Raw genomic sequence first — 17982 nt, 5'->3', positions numbered from 1 at the left:
CGCAGACCTCACGCTACGCTAGCGCCTCTAGCGGCGAATTCATACGCGATAGCCCTCATTGGGTTAAGCCATGCTGCTGTAAAGTGAGGGTTTCACACAAACCTGTAAGTACACTTTTCCGTCCTGCATGGATATAGAGAAGAAGCTCTGCTTATCCCCCAGCAGATAGATGAGTCCCTTCTTGGCGTAAGTCCTGAAGAACAGCAGAACTTGGTTCTTCTGGGACTGGACGTACGCTCGCGCCGGCATGGTTACGTGCGCACGCCCGTTGAAGCGGTACTCCTGGGCTCCGGAAGACGGAGTGATCAGCTTGTCCCTGAGGAAGAAGATTTTGTTAAAAAAAATTAAATGCAAGCCTTTTTGCTGACTGTACTTTTGTTAATTGTCCTTGCATTGTCATCCAAACTACATTTCCCCACCAAGCCTGCGGAGATGATTCTGGTTGGACCACTAAGATGTCACTGCCATATTATGGTATTGTCACCGGATTTATATAAGCAATTACTTAAGCACGCCAAAATTTAAATTAATTCCACTACTGGAAGTGAGTCAAATTGAACTAAAAGAAGTTAACTCTTTAATTTTACTGAAATAGCGTTTGCATACGAGCCCAGTGACATTGGTTAAGGTCCGACCGAGATCTCGGTCATCGTCAAATCTCGGCCTAAAATCGGGCCGAGATCTCGGTCTCGGTCTCGGCCCAAAACAGCCGAGTTTCTCGGCCGCGACCGAGACTCCGCGGCGGCACTCAATTTAAATATTGGCGCGCAATTTACCGCGATGACACGAGTTTTCCTTAGGATTTTGATTGGTCGCCTCGTCGGGGCTCGTGCGTCTGGTACTAACTTGCAACTTACTGACACCCGATAACAAGAGTAACAAGCGAAACGCTAATAATTTCAAGCATTGAGATATTTTATTGATATATTTAATTCTCGGTCTCGGTCTCGTCTCGGCCGAGATTAAAAAAGCAGTCTTGGTCAGACCTTAACATTGGTAAATGAGTATGCATTGAATAGTAAGATTATATTAAAACAAAAAAAATCGGTCCATCCGGTTTCATTTGCGAGCTAGAGTTATACCAACTGGACCACTGGGAAGAGCCAAGAGTGGCGTGAGCATCCATCGCAGCTATCAGTCACGTTCAGAATTAACTTTAAATTTGATTAGGTCTTACGAGGTTATGGTGCAAATAAGCCAATAGCAAGAAACTAACCAACCAACCACAACCAACGAGATGGTCTGATGACCTGGTTAAAGCCGCGGGTGGATGCAGGTCACTTCCAACCGAAGCAACTAGAATTCTTTGTGGTAGGCCTATGACCAGCAGTAGGCTCCCTATGACATGATGACGATGCAACTAACCTCTGCCTCGCCCCCTTCAGCTTCTCCGCCGCCTCGAAGTTCCACAGTCCCACAGGAGTGTCTCCCACCATGAGCTCCTCAATCTGACCCACGAAGGCCGGGAAGCTGATGCCCTGGAGTTTCGCGTTGGAAGGCACTCCGCCAACGTACAGCTTCGACTTCTGGCGATCTGCAAACCATGCGTTACTCGTATATATAAAGGAAAAGCACAATCCATCACCATAACTTAAAATGAACTAACCCACCTACACTCCACCCCAAACAGGGCAAACAAGTCGTCGAGAGACGTCAAAGGTGTGGACCCCAAAACACAGGCCGCGTTACCTGTTTGGACCGCAATCCCGCGCTTTTTAGCGAGACAAGCGACAGCTTTAGGATCCCCCGAAACCAAAACTAACCTCCTGGACAAACTTTCAGCACCTATTTTTTGTCCGTTGACCACGACCATGTGTTATATATAGAGTAGTTGTTGGGTAGTGTATCTCTGCCTTAAATAACTCTATAATTGGCATTGACGAAAACGTCTATATTTATGGTTTTATGAGAGCTCTTTGCTCCTTGCTCTTCCTCTGCTGCCGCCATTACGTACGGACATACAGAAATAGAAAATGTGAGTTTCTTGTGTTGTTGTAACAATGAATAAACGATTGTTATACTCAGTAATGTGATGCCTATCAATAGAGCACAGACGTGCCTCTCGCTCCGTAAGCATGTTTATAATTTGATAATTTCCACTGTTTGTCGACTCGACACCTGTCGTCATCCTATCAGATACGTAGGTACAATAAGATATTGTCATTTGCGGATCAGATCTTTTGCACACATGGTCCTTCACGAGTAAAAGCATATCATCCACATAACAAGTAGTTTACGGTTCTGGCACTAAGCGTTGAAATAACTGTAGATGGTTTTGCAGTGACGTACCCAGGTTGAATATGGTGTGTTGTCCCGGCAGAACAGCTTCCTTGGGGTGTGTTACTTCTGTGCCGTTGTCCAGGCTCTCTCGAATTGACAGTTTGACGTTGCGGCCCACTCTGGATGATAAAAATAACGTAAGGATTGACAGGTTTGAGAAGGAAATTTCATCAATAAGGGTATCTTGACTGGTGAAATATAGCTAGATGATGAGAATCGTGAGATCCCTTTGACTGTTTGAAAGTGGAACCTTTTTTTTACACTTCCAATAACCGTAGATGTAGTTAAGATGTTTAGACCTAGTTTTTTAACTGAGGGATGCCATACAGCCCTGTATTATTTTTACGTGTTTTTTATTTTTAATTTACTCGTACTTTATTTTGCTGGCTTTAATACTTAAAATAATTGTACTTATATTAATTTGTTCTGAAAAAAAAATCGTCAAGTTTCTTGCGGCGCATTCTCTTCGCGATGGTCTTTCCGAAAGCGCTGGCAGTACTAATAAGTGACATGTAAAATAACCCTTTGCGGCCTACTTACAGAATACTTAAACGTTTTGATTTTGATTCTCATGGGAATTCCAGAATTTCATAACCGCCACATCAGTAAATACTATGTTTGTGATAAGTTCTGTGGCTCACCTGTCAACGATGACCTGATACCAGCGGTCGTCAGCCACGAACTTCTCGCTGCTGATGCGGGTCGGTTCCCGCGCCGACTCCGCGCTGTCACCGATATCCATCACCAGGTAAGGATAGCCGTTCTGGATGCTTATCGCCATGAAGTCGTCCTGGAAGGAGGCTTCGTTAGTAATCTTGTAATCCAAATCCTCCCGCTCGAGTCTCAAGGGGCTAACAATTTCGCCATCCATTGATAAAATTTATTTGACGGATAAATGTGATGCCGTCTCTGTTTGTTTTGTTCGAATAGACGGAGACGGCATCACATTTATCCGTCAGTTAAAATTAATCGATGGATGGTGAGACAGCCCCTCAGACTTCATGTGCTTGGCAATCACCAGCAGATGTTCCTGGGCTCCTACTTCTGGCCGGAGTGTGGTGTTGTTTCTTCGTTTTGGGGTAGCGATGAGAACGACGTTCAATTACCTGACATGTGTTCATAATGTATTTTTCAGTAGATTGTACAACAAGAGCATAAAACGAGCCATTTTACACGAGACGTTCATATAGGCACCCGAGCCGGTACAGCGAGGGTGAATAGACACGTTGAAAGGAAAATGGGTTTATACGAGTAGCTTGGGTTTTAGACTCCGCTTTTCACTTCGATTGCGGGGAGATGAAATAACAACAGTGGAAATATTGTTCACTTAAAGTAGGTACCTTTTATTTTTCATGCTTTGCTAAATAATTACAAATATTTAGTTTTCTAGATTAATTATGATTTATTTCATTGTTTTATTTTAGTTATATAGAGATTAAAAAATATAAAAAAAAACTTTTATCTTTGTGGCTGTTTGCCATGGCCTGATTGCTAGGATAATAGACGAAGATTTTACTTTATGCACTAGAGCATAAAAAGTCATTTTATGTCGCCTAGATCCAGCATAAACACCAATTTTACGAGCATGAGAACTGAAAATCTCTTTAGGGGCGGTTGTATCAACTCACCGACTTGGTCCTCCTCAGCATGGTGCCCTCCGGATTGCCGAGGTACAATATGAAGCCGTCCTTCTCCCTGGTCCGGAAGTATGCGGAGACGTGAGTGGACGTGGACATCTCGTCGATGGTGTCCGGAAGACGGGGCTGGAGCGTCGCGAAGCGGTCGAAGTTGACGCCAACTGTGATCCGGTTGGCCACCGTACGTGCCTGGGAATGGATGGAAGGATTTATTTTGGTTCCATCAGTACCGCTTAGTACCACGTAGTGTACTGTGGGGACTGTAACTTGGCAAGAGCTTAGGTAATGGGGATCTACGCGCGTGAATTTAAACTCAGTTCAAATAATTCTTGAGTATTCTGCTTTTATTTTAGAACTTATAATTAGATTACATAGATAGTTCCAGCCGCTCAGGCTGTCGGGAGCAATCTGCGTCCCGGCCTGTATACCGCTGTCAATCGTCTTTTAAAGTCAAATTCTAGAATCATACAATATAAAAAAAACTACCTTTGTATGTGAATTAGATTTACCATCATCCCTATATACGTCCCACTGCTGGGCACAGGCCTCCCCTCAGAACAAGAGGGCTTGGGCCATAGTTCCCACGCGGGCCCAGTGCGGATTGGGAACTGCACACGCACCATTGAATTGCTTCGCAGGTTTGTGCAGGTTTCTTCACGATAATTTCCTTTACCGCAAAGCTCGTGGTAAATTTCAAATGTAATTCCGCACATGAATTTCGAAAAACTCGGAGGTGCGAGCCGGGGGTTTGAACCCACGACCCTCTGCTTATCGCAAGGAAAACTGTAACTTCAAACGGACGTCTCGATACTAACGACATCTAGCGTTATTTTTCCTGTCAAGAAACCCTCATTCCGATCTGTGGTAATAACTACTTTTTTTTATTTTCTACTGGATGGCAAACGAGCAAGTGGGTCTCCTTATGGTAAGAGATCACCACCACCCATAGACACCTGCTACACCAGGGAGATTGCAGATGCGTTGCCAACCTAGAGGCCTAAGATGGGATACCTCAAGTGCCAGTAATTTCACCGGCCGTCTTACTCTCCACGCCGAAACACAAGCAAGCACTGCTGCTTCACGGCAGGATTAGCGAGCAAGATGGTGATAGCAATCCGGGCGGACCTTGCACAAGGTCTTACTACTTCATCAGAGGCGTCTTTACCTATAGTGCAGGGTGTGCGTTGCACACGGGCGCAGCGGTGTTAGGGGCGCCGGCCGCGGCACTTTGTACCTATTCCATTTTGACCGCGCGCTTCCTAGATGGCGCTAAAGTAATAATTGCACACGGGCGCTACATGGGCTAAAGACGCCGCTGTACTTCATGATAACCTCACCTGTTCTATGAGATCGTTGACTTTCTTGAGCCTCTTGTCGGCTTCGGCCCGTCTCTTTTCGAAGTCCTTCTGCTTCTCCTCGACGCTGAGATACTTCTCCGATAACTTGGGATTGGTGCCGTCGATATTGTTCACTGCGAAAGAAACTCTATGGCTTAAGATATTTATTACTCAAAAGATTTACAAAAAAAATCACTTATAGAGAAAAACAATATTAATTTAACTTAAATCTAGGTAAGAGAGGGTAGGACCACACAAACATGGTGAAGAAAAATCTATGAACTAAAGCGGGTAGGTGGTAAAGTTCAGGAAACTAGAAATCTACGCAACTTTTTAACCCCTGACGCAAAAAGAGGGGTGTTATAAGTTTGACCGCTATGTGTGTCTGTTGTATCTGTGTGTCTGTCTGTGGCACCGTAGCTCTTAAACGGGTGGACCGATTTGAATGCGGTTTTCTTTATTTGAAATCAGGTTTTCGAGCTATGGTCCTTGACATGTTTCATCAAAATCGGTTTAGCCGTTTCTGAGACATTGAGTTTTGAAGTGACTAAGTCGGGGTTTTCCAACTTTTTGAGATATTGAATTTGAAGTGACAAAGTCGGGGGTTTTTGCAACTTTCTGTTGGTTAGGTTATTTTAGTTTATGGTTGAGGAAATTCAACCTGAATGTTACACATTTAGTGAGGATACATGTTGCTTTGAAAATGTTTTCGGTGGAAACCGGGTGAGGTTTGAAAGATATCATCATCATCATCATCCCAGCCTATATACGTCCCGCTGCAGGGCACAGGCCTCCCCTCAGAATGAGAGGGCTTGGGCCGTAGTTCCCACGCGGGCCCAGTGCGGATTGGGAACTTCACACACACCATTAAATTGCTTCGCAGGTTTGTGCAGGTTTCCTCACGATGTTTTCCTTCACCGTAAAGCTCGTGGTAAATTTCAAATGTAATTCCGCACATGAATTTCGAAAAACTCAGAGGTGCGAGCCGGGGTTTGGACCCACGATCCTCTGCTTGAGATGCCATAGGTCAAACCACTCGGCCACCACGGCTTCAAAGAAAGTTCTTCTTGAAAGATGTCATCAATATACAATACATGTCCTGTATTTTATTTAACTACGACTTGCCCGCTACTTCGCCTGCGTCCCGCGGGAACTAAGCTTTTTCCCGGGATCAAAAGTAGCTTATGTTAATTTGCAATACTCTAATAATGCTTTCTATTGAAAGCATTTTTTAAATTACTGTGTCCAGAACTAAAGATCTCATCATGTCAGCCGAAAGACGTCCACTGCTGGACATAGGCCTCCCCCCAGGCTCTCCACTCAGACCGGTCTTGTGCTTTCCGCATCCACCACAAAAAGAGTGGTGTTATAAGTTTGACCGCTATGTGTCTGTTTTGGCACCGTAGCTCTTAAACGGTTGGAATCAGGTTTTCTAGTGATGTTTCATTAAAATCGGTTTACCCGTTTTTGAGATATCGTCGTCGATACTGTAATACCGCGTAACTAGCATTTTCCATAAGGTACAATTTTCATTGACAGAACAGTACAATGTTGGTACTCTTCTGACAGTGAAAATTATACCTTATGGAAAAAGCTAGTTTTAAAAACGGTATTGCAGTATCAACGACGACATTGAAATTGAAAATACAAACTGAAATATAGATGCACAGAAAAACCGGAAAAATAAGACCAGCACTGGGAATCGAACCCAGGTACCTTTTAGTAACGATATCTCTTGTCCGGGTGAGCGGTTAGTTCTAATGGAATGCCGAAAGTTTCTTGATGAGGGCTACGGTATAGATGTCGCTAGCGTCACTGCTTAAGTGGCTAAATAAGAGGCAAACAAGCTGAGATATGTGGTGCATAGGGGAAATTCTTGTCTGTACCGATGTCCAGCAGTGGTGTAGCGGTATAGCACGCGGCACGGCATGCCGAGGACCTGGGTTCGATTCCCAGTGCTGGTCTTATTTTTTCTGTGCATCTATATTTCAGTTTTTATTTTCAATTTAGGTTTTACGGGATGATTTTATTTTAAAATTTATGACGGTGGAAGCATTCTACACTTCCACTGAACGTAGATATAGTTTAGATATAAGTAGTTAGTGTTTAGTATTGTAACTAAGGGACCCCATACATCCCTGTATTTTTATTAATATTATTTTTTGTATTTTTTTTTCTTTAATTGTATAATATAGTTTTTAAGTATTTTATTTGTAATTATATTATTATGAAAAAATGACTTTCTGCCAAGTTTCTTGCGGCGCATTCTTATTGGCAATGACGGTCTTTCCGAAAGCGCTGGTAGTTTAAAAAATGACGTGTAAAAGTGCCCATTGCGGCCTATTTACTGAATAAATCATTTGAATTTGAATTTGACCGTAAAAGTAAAAATTTGGAATTGAAATAAAAAATACAAAAACATCCCAAAAAACCAATCTTGACGACATTGAACTTTGAAGTGAAAAAGTCGGGGATTTTCCAACTTTATGTTTGCTAGGTATTGTTTATTTACTTACCCAGGTTCTCAACGTTATCCTTCATCTTCCGAGCTTCGTCGGCGAGCTTGGGCAGCGTCAGGGCGAACTGCTTGCTTGCGGTCAAGTCGTTCCCAAGTCGCGCCATCACGCCCAACGTGTTTTTCACTGTGTCGTTGACCTCGGCGGCTTTGTCCATCTCCGTTTGGAGAGAGAACTGGGCGAGGCTCGGCAGGGTGCTGTGGGGAATACATCGATTAGGCGGATTGATTAAGCGGTATCACCACGCTACGTGTTAAATTATACGAGTAGCAATAGATTGTGGGTCTTGAATAATAATAATAATAATAATTCATTTATTTATTCAGACAACAAAGATCCATACATTTTTAGTAATTTGCTTATAACTATGTTAGTATACATATTGGACGAGTGATAGTGTGGTATTAATTAAATTTTGCATTATAGAGCACTCATCTCTTACAGCTATCATCTTCAGGAGGCTGTTAGTGCTGCCACGTATTCTTGTCAGAAGCGATGCCTTTTTTTTTTTCGTAGTATAGCATTAAAGCTATCTACTCGCGCTTCGGCAAACATAGTGGACGCACTGCAGAACCGCATACTATGCATAATGCATCATTCTAGTTCAGTAGTCCCGTAATTTATACTTAGATTATAAGTACAGTCAAGTGCAAAACTATGTATCTATGTGAAACACTCAAAAATATGTTTCCACGGCCTTATTACGTCGGAATAACAGTGTGGTACATGCATATCAAAACGGTATTGGTTTCATACATTTTGTATGGTTGCGTTCACATTTATTTGATGCAGTGTGTTGTGACGGCCTGTGTTGTATCGCATCAAAGCTATAGAGAGAGACAGAGAGCATCACAATACAACACGACTGATATTCAGGTATTCATTGTGAATGCGGCTTACGGCTTTATTGGTCAGCGTTCGCGAGCGGTTTACCTGTCCAAACAGTGTTTTAAATACCTGTGTTTTTTTGCAAGGAGCCAGGTAAGTATGTAGCATATTGTTATTAAATAACCTTTTTAATAGTAGGTAAGTAATATGCAATATTCATATTTGCAAAGTATACTTTTGGCGGTGACTTATAACAATTCAACTACACACACGATAGAACTGTTTAAGCCGGTGTTGCCATACAATTTAATAATAAGTTTTTTTTTCTTAATTTTTGTTTTAAGTTAGTTTTTAGATAAGGTCCTCACTGAAAATCAGCGCCACGGCTTGCCGTGGCATTATGCTGAGTGGGGACCTGTTTAGCGTCACGTATGTTTTGTATTTGTTTTTATGGCTATAAATAAATGTATTTTCATTCTTTCTTCTTCTTTCAAACCTTTGGTATGCCGTGTAACGGATCCATCCAGGCTACCAATGTAATGTGTACCTTATGCTTACGTAATTAGAGTCCAATTTTGTTCGGATCCGTCACGGGCCTCAACCCCCCCCCCCCAATGGAATTTGAGCCTAAAAACTTCCTAATTAGAATCCAACTCTTCTTTCTTTTTGAATACCTAAAACATACCTACGGCGTACCAAAGGTTTTGCGCATGGTCCGTCAAGGTTGTACGAGACCTTTCTCGGCTTTCGTCTAGTTCGTCAGCGTTGAGCAGCATCAACGCTTCATTGGTCAGCGCTCGCGAGCAGTTTATCTACTCAGTCAAGCGGTACTCTTACTTACTTGGCAATGGCGCTGTTCCGCTCAGCACACTTGCCCATGGTCTCCCAGGTCTGCGCGAGAGCTTGCTCGGCTTGCGTCTGGTTCGGCGCGAGTCCGTCCCTCACAGCGCTGAGCAGCATCCAGGCTTCGTTGGCCAGCGTGTTCGAGCGGTTAAGTGAAGGCTCCACTGTGTCGTTTAGACGTTTGTTCTAAAAAAAAAATTAGTTAATCCAGGTATACATGCAAGTTGAAGTGGCAATGGGCGGGCCACATCGCTCGAAGAACAGATAACCGTTGGGGGAGAAAGTCCTCGAGTGACCACGAACCGCAAGACGAAGCGTTAGCAGGCCTCCCACCAGGTGGACTGACGATATCATGAGAGTTGCGGGAAACCGGTGGATGCAAGTGGCGAGTTGTCGTTCATCCTGCTAAAATGATTCCTTACCTATTGTAAAAGTTGACCGGAAGAGAAAAAGAGAAGATTTAGAGATTGCTCTGAAGCGAAAGGCCTACTGCTAACCTCGGAAAATTTCTTGTATTTTCTGTAACTATGTAATTTTTTTTATTCGACTTGTTGGCAAACGAGCAAGTGGGTCTCCTGATGGTAAGAGATCACCATCGCCCATTAACATGCGTTGCCAAACTAGAGGCCTAAGATGGGATACCTCACGTGCCAGTAATTTCATCGGCTGTCTTACTCTCCACGCCGAAACACGTTATAACAGTGCAAGCGCTGCTGCTCACGGCAGGATTAGCGAGCAAGATGGTGGTAGCAATCCGGGCGGACCTTGCACAAGGTCCTACCACCTGCAATTTATTGAATCAGGCGTTACTTTGCAGAGCTCAATATCAATGATCTAAAATAATTTCTTTGCTCACCCGCGACCTTATGATAGCTACGTTTATGCAAGATCTCTAACATTTGGTGGCATGGTGTACGGTAGTGTTGCTCTGAAGATGAGCTCTGGTTGAGTTCGAAACGCGTCAGTGTAGTGTGGTGGTGGTGATAGATGGGTTTGTGTGATCTGTGTGTGTTCTTACAGTGCGGAGGTGGAGGAACTGCATGAACACGCATATCTTGCATAAAAGTAGCTATATCATAAGGTCGCGGGTGAGCAAAGAAATTCTTTTAGATCATTGTTAGCTTGTGTCGGTGTACAATAAAATAGTACATTACTGTAGAGGCCGGGAAGTAGGGGGTTGCCGGCCAACCATATATATGTCATGTTTGAGAAAAGAGTCATAGTATTGTACTGAACTCACAATGCCGGTAGTCTTTGCGTCTGCCGCCTCCGCCTCCTCAGCAGCTTTCCTGGCGGCGGCGATCTCCTGTACAATGCTGGAGTAAGCCGAAGCAGCGCTGAACGCGTGCTGGGTGCGAGTGTTGTTGTTCTCTCGCTCTGCCTGCGCGCGGAGCTCATTCGCCTGAAAGGGACGGATACATGGTTTCGTTTAGTTTCCTGCTGGCTTGCAATCCCACAATAATAATCTTCTTTGCGTTACCGGACTATACTTTTTTTAAGCTTTAAGGTATCTTTATCTGTATCTACTTACGTACGCAAAGGACTGGCCAGACATAGCGTCAGAACGGGAGTTGTGGAGGTCAAGCGGGGAGGACTTTGCCCAGCATTGGGACACTATACAGGCTATTTAAAAAAAGGAATCTTTTGGTACCTAGCCATCCTGAGTTTGAAAGCGGTGTTTTTAGAGATCTTATTCAAATATAAAATATACGAGCGATACACGTCGAGATACTAAGAATACTTTAAAACTTCCAGCATTTATTTTTAAATAAATAAATAAATATCACGGGACAATTCACACCAATTGACCTAGTCCCAAAGTAAGCTTAGCAAAGCTTGTGTTATGGGTACTAAGCAACGGATAAATATAATTATATAGATAGATACATACTTAAATACATATTAAACACCCAAGACCCGAGAACAAACATCCGTATTTTTCATACTAATATCTTCCCCGACACGGGAATCGAACCCGGGACCTCAAGCTTCGTAGTCAGGTTCTCTAACCACTAGGCCATCTGGTCGTCTAATTTTTAAATTACAAAACACGCACCTGACTCCTAAGCCCTTCCCCATGGTTGCTCGCTACAATCGTCATATTGTTCAACGCCGGTATGTCCTCCGCCAACTGCGCCAACGCTTCCATCAGCTTGGCATTCGCGAAGTTCAAGCTGTCCAACGCCACTGTGGCGTTTTGGACGATGTCGGTCGCCGCCACGTTGAGACGCGACGAGTTGCTGATGTCTGAACCGGCTTCGATCAGGTCTTTCATGGCGGCCATATTAAGTTCCGACACCGAGTCGACCTTACTGCCCACTTTTGATTGCCTGAATAAAGTTTTTTTGATTTAATAACATTAGAAAATAAATTTTACAATGCTGCTTTTGCGTAGGTAACTACGCCGGCTTTGTGCAAGTGTGCTAATAAATAAATGAAACCGCATCTTCCCACCAAGTATTCTCTATCTCATTCACTCACTCACTTTCATGGTGATTTTTAACCCAAATTTCTTCATCTATAGGGTGCTAGCATATCAAGCACTAACAGCCTTATTCATAAAAAGTTAGAGCATCCTTGAAGGCTCCTTGAAGGCCCGATGCTAAAAAACATGATTCATAAACGTCTGTTAGCGCTAATCAGTCGATCAAGGCTCTGCTAAAGTTAGAGGACCGTAGACCCTCCTTTATCTCCCTGCTAAGTCACAAAATGGCCGCCACAAGTTTGAACAGCTGACTTTGACAAGAGCAAAAAACCATACCGAAGATATTTATAGTGAAGGCAGGGCTACGCAGATAAAAAAAAATGGAAAATTTATTTTCAGGAATTTGTATTTAAAAATCCTCTAAATTAGCAACAATACTATTAACAATAAATATGAAAAAAAAATAGGATGATTAACATAATTGGGTCAATCAACTTTTTTACCGACACTAATCTGTCCGTTACATTTTTCAAACAATTGCAGATTTTTGTAAGTAAACATGTTTTTTCTGTAATTTAATAGATGGTGTACATGAATACATCCCATCCTACGTAAGTTTAAGCTATTAAACCGTGAAATATCTTGTTAGAAGTAGGATTTTTTGGTAACGCCAGAGACTATTTTGGTAACGCAGGAGACGCCCAAAATGTTGGTAAAATAGTTGATTGGCCCAAATTATGGCTTTTTGCACAACATAAACATGCGGATCGGAAATGGCGGGAAAACAAACATCTCGCTTTTTGTTGTTGTTTCTTTAAAAAAATATGGCTCTGTCCATCGGAGGACAATTTTGCCAGTGTCTAGTAGTTTTTGCCGTTGTACGGTAAAAAAATTCTAGAAAACGAAATATGAGAGGTAATGGTGGATGAACGATGACCATCTCGCTTTTTATTTTTTTTCCTGCTAATTTGCTGTCACTGCTGTTAATTTTTTTTTAATTATCGATTAGGCCGTTTTTTGTCTTTGATTTGTCAAGGTGGCCAACATAACGCGTCTAATCCGTCTATCAGCAGCTCAACAACTAGCAGACTGCTAGCAAGTGTTTATGAATCATACTTCTTGACAACCGTCTATTAAGCTTAATCAGTCTGCTAAGTAACAGACCGATCAAACCTCAATTAAGGTTTTTTTATGAATAAGGCTGTAAGACTTTAATTATGATTGTTTGTTTGGAGTCTTTTTGTATTTTTTATTTCAACTCCAAATTTGTTACTTTTACGGGTATCCCGTGAAACCATATCGAAAATACAAACTGAGAAATGAATGCACAGAAAAACCAGAAGAGACCAGCACTGGAAATCGAACCCAGGTCCTCAGCAATCCGTGCTGCGTGCTATAACCCCTACACCACTGCTGGATACTGCTGGGCTAGGACTTTAACTTAAACTAGATTTAGACAAAGCGCTGGCTGCCAGCTCAGGCGGGAATAGAGCACCGGCCTGTTGTTCGAGCCAGTGACCCACAAGCCATAATCTATGATATGAAAAGAATCCAGTTGGCCTCGTCTAAATACGAGTAACACGGGCCAGGCTAACAGCAGGCAAGAGCGTCGCCAGGGGGGAGGAGGGAGGGCAGCCCCCCCTAGAGAATCTAAAAAGTTGCCAAATGTAAAGCAACCAAACTAAAGTCCTATGTCTTTGACTTGACTTGCTTGATCGATCATTCTTGTTCGTCAAAACCGAAACTCGAATGAATTGACCAATTCTAATAAATACCTACAATTCATACATTTCCCATTCTCCATATCAACTTCCCCCTCTGGGACATCGCCTAGCGACGCCCTCAGGCTTGCTGTGCGCTTGGCTTAGAAACCGTCGTGTAATGTGAACACAACCAGTCTTCTCAGCTTCAGCTACCTAGCACAAAATACAGATAGTTCAGAAGTCAATCTCGTATGTTTCACTTTTCATACCTACGCTCGGCGGTCGCTCTAAGGTTGTCAACTATGGCTTATGCACCAAAAAACTATCGTGGTAGCGGCACTCTTATCTAGTTGTTTGATTTATTGTTGAGAATGAAACGGGGAGAATGGAAATATAAATTAATAACTAAAATATTTTAAGTAATGTCATTGTTATATTATAAATTTGTCACAGAAAATATCTTGCGACGATTTCGTTATTGGTGAAATTCACGATTATTTAATTTAAACAACCGTCAACTGAACAATACGGTATTTGACTATTTTGTATATGTTTTATAAATTAAAACTACACAATGCCAACAGGCAAAGTGTATGATGACCGGCGTAAAGAGACGCACCTTGAACAGTTCAAAGTTCAAACCTACGTATATGTGCATCACATCAATTTTGGGCCCGGAATTTTGCGTGCGGCTATTGACTACAATACGGTATTTGACTGTTTTGTATATGTTTTATAAATTAAAACTACACAATGCCTGTTATCGAATAGAAAAACAATTTTTAAGATACCTTTACAAATAACAAAGTTATAAAGGTTTGAAATTCAAGATTAGACAGAGAAAGACATACTGGCATGTGACGTCACGAGAAAAGCATTTTAGAAAGAGAAAGGTATATAGGTTTATAAAAAATTCACTATAAATCCAATTTTCAACCGATTTCAATTTTCTCTTCGCTAAACACTATCTGTTTATCTATATTTTCATAATAATATTAAGATATGGCAAAATCAGGAGTTGTCAAATACCGTATTATAATAACTTTTTTTTGTTGCTCCATTATTGCACAAAAAAGTTCACAGACGCGTGTCTCAAGCGGATGGCACTCGCGCTCGCACTGGTCCCAACCGGCCCGAGATACCGTGTCCGTGAGCAGTGTCTATGTGTGCGTTGCTCGAGCGCACTTGTATGGAGATTGACTTCTGAACTTCTGAACTATCTGTGTTTTGTGTACCTAGTGACTTACTTAGTTCACTCGACGCTTATGGCACGCCGTGCCTAAATCTAGTACTACGAATATTTGTCGTTTTACCTGTTTTTGACGGTCAACTTGTTGGCTGTGTTAGCGCGATGTTCCGCCAAATCGGAGTACTCCACCATGGCGTCCATTTTGGTTCGTAGCCCTTTGGTCTCGTTCACCAGAGCTTCAAATCTCTGCCAAAAATAATACATAGGTATAATATAAGTTAGTAAAAAGCCCGCAGTATGGGACGAACTCACGTCCGATAGACGAGAGTGGAGCAAAGGAACTGGCTTTTACCCAGCAGTGAACAGGGTATCTATAATATAAAAGTGAACCGCCAGAACGGGAAAAAACGGGACAGAGCAGGATGGCGCTCTACAACACAATTTTGACACGTTTCTCCCAAACAACGCATTATTTCTCTGGAATTTTAAAGCAATTCGATTCTTTGACCTTGGGAATCGCGAAAAACTTGAGAAAATATGATATTGGGTGTGTACATTTTGTATATTAAGCAAAATAAAATCATAAGTTCGAATTTCGAGCCAAAAACGAGCGATCTATTGTCTATGCCAGTGTTGCCATTCAGGGAAAAAGAAATCTATTCATTATCCTGCATTGCAGTTTGTAAAGCTCTTTACCCATTCATTGCCGCGCGCCAGATTACGCTGGGCTTAGAGTCATGAAATTTGGTATGTATATGTAGATGCTGGATGCCTGAAATAACACATAGGCTACCTTTATTCCAATATTCCCACGGCTTATTGTTCTTAACACAACACCTCAATTAATATTGTTATTTTGTAAAATCCCGGAATTTCAATTGTAACTACCAGATCGAATAGTTTACGCGTGCGAAGCCGCGGGTCAACTAGTTTTTAATAAATTAAACCATTAGACGTAGACGAAATGGTCATTCAAAGTAGCGCTGGACTGGAATTATCCGGAAAGGTCGAGAAGGAAAAATAGAAGAGAAACGAGGAAGATGACCAAGATTTATTTGCACAAGAAAATTTTGCACAGAAAGCAGTCATCGTGTCACGTGCTTGAAATATTTAGACAAATTTATGGCCTGTTAGATAACAGTAAGTTTCATATAAGAAGGGGAATCTATGGATACTAAGGGGCTGTTTCACCATCCATTGATTAGTGTTAACTTACGGTTAAATGTGATGCCGTCTCTATTTGTTTTGTTCGAATAAACGGAGACGGCATCACATTTAACCGTCAGTTAACTAACTAACTAGGCTAGATGTAAAAATACCTAACTATAGACAACATACCTTGGCTTGCAGGTTCACGGGGGCAACAAACAAGTTCATCTTTTCGAGTTGCTCCGTTGTGTTGGTCAGGACTAAGAATGCTTGCTGCTTTTTCAGGTCCATGTCTTTAGCTGTTAAATAAATACAAGAATAATATGAGAGCGTATGTTTTTATTAATTTATATGTACCCATACTTATTGTCAGTAAATAGTCGTGATGGTTTTTGGTACACGACTTGATCTCATAGTAAGAATTACATTCATTTACTGGCTCGCAGCATCAATACCCGACTTGCCTCGTGTCAGCCAGAGCGCTATCAACTTTAGGCTGTTGGCTGAGCTTCAGCTCAGTGGCCAAGGCAGCTATATCGAGCTGTCTAACCGCAAACTCATTCTTTTCAGTCACGGTTTTCAGCAAAGCTAGAGAAGTGAGTCTACCATCACTTTAGTGGCTTGCATTGGAGTCTATTAGTCATTTAGTGGAAATTATTTTTCTATTTTCTGACTCACAATAAATAAATAAATAAATAGCATGGGACACCTGACACCAATTGACCTAGTCCCAAACTAAGCAAAGCTTGTACTATGGATACTAGGCAACGGATAAACATACTTATATAGATAAATACAGACTTAAATACATATTAAACATCCAAGACCCGAGAACAAACATTCGTGTTATTCACACAAATATCTGCCCCGGCCGGGATTCGAATCCAGGACCTCAAGCTTCGTAGTCAGGTGCTCTAACCACTTAGCCATCCGGTCGTCTAAACAATGTCCCTGAACTGTCTCTACTCAGCCAGTAAGCTCACGATTTTAGTCAGTTGGCTGAGCCCCAGACCGTCAGCCAAGTTATCAATGTGAAACACAGCCGTTTCAGCCGCAAACAAATTTTACTCAGCGAAGCTGGAGAAGTGAATCTACCTGCGTTTTACAATACAATGACTCTTTATTGTACACCAGAAGTAGTAAACGTTTTAGTAGTAATTATTGTTTTAAGTGAGCCACAATGTCATCCCTGATTTGCCTGGTCTCAGCCAGCGTGCTATCGACGTTTAGTTAGTTGGCTGAACTTCAGCCCGGTGGCCAAGTCAGCATAGCCATGACCGTAACCGTAAACTCATTCTTTTCAGCAAAGTAGAGCTAGACCTACCAACGCTTTAGAATGATTGTTTTTACATACTTTTACACCGTACTTATCCCTTAAAGGGATCTCTTCCAGTTAACCTTTGAACGATTAACAGGATATCAGAAACAAGAGTAAACACCACGAGTAAAATGAAAAGATAAAACACCGAAATTTTAAATTTACTCAAACAGTGTTGTTTTTTTCTGCATGTATTACTATTTTGCATGAAATTTTCCACTATACAAAGTATATACCTGCTTACACAGGAACGGTGTCTCGCCGTAATGTAATATGTGCCCCCTCAAGAAATTGAGTAAATGATTTTTTATTTTTTTTATTTATTACTTACCGGCAATGTCATCTCGTATCTGCCTCGCCTCAGCCAGCGAGCTGTCAACTTTAGGCTGTTGGCTGAGCTCCAGCCCAGTGGCCAAGTCAGCCACATGCTGAACGGCTGTCTCAGCCGCGACAGCGCTTTCCCTCAGCGAAGCTAGCAGCTTGTCTGCGTCGTCAGTTAAAACGCCAGCACGGGTGATCTGTTTCTCGCTATCGGTGGCTGCGAACTCCGCCTAGTAAAATAAAGACTTTTAGTTAAGTTTTAGTTTAGTTTACTGGGTCCCAAGATACAGGCTCAGTCAGCCTAGTTTGGGGTCCGTCGGATACATACAATTGTTACATTGTTATTGTATTGTTACATCCATACTATACTTCCATACTATCCATACTAATATTATAAATGCGAAAGTAACTCTGTCTGTCTGTCTGTCTGTCTGTC

The 17982-nt window shown here is 42.1% G+C and overlaps 1 protein-coding gene across 1 annotated transcript in view; it reads right to left on the bottom strand.

Annotated features, from left to right (window-relative positions):
* LOC141437627 (laminin subunit alpha-like) overlaps window positions 1-17982 on the bottom strand; it is a 98199-nt gene that overhangs the window by 16568 nt on the left and 63649 nt on the right. Inside the window, 13 exon segments of the mRNA XM_074101079.1 lie at window positions 103-316; window positions 1366-1534; window positions 2290-2399; window positions 2922-3070; window positions 3909-4106; window positions 5255-5388; window positions 7771-7967; window positions 9440-9627; window positions 10682-10843; window positions 11498-11771; window positions 14883-15004; window positions 16097-16206; window positions 17557-17776. Of these exon segments, the coding sequence (XP_073957180.1) occupies window positions 103-316; window positions 1366-1534; window positions 2290-2399; window positions 2922-3070; window positions 3909-4106; window positions 5255-5388; window positions 7771-7967; window positions 9440-9627; window positions 10682-10843; window positions 11498-11771; window positions 14883-15004; window positions 16097-16206; window positions 17557-17776 (2247 nt within the window).

Source organism: Choristoneura fumiferana, chromosome Z (genome assembly GCF_025370935.1).
Source record: "Choristoneura fumiferana chromosome Z, NRCan_CFum_1, whole genome shotgun sequence".
Taxonomy (NCBI): Eukaryota; Metazoa; Arthropoda; class Insecta; order Lepidoptera; family Tortricidae; genus Choristoneura; species Choristoneura fumiferana.
The sequence above is the reverse complement of the archived record's forward strand: the minus strand, read 5'-3'. Positions and strand labels throughout refer to the sequence as shown.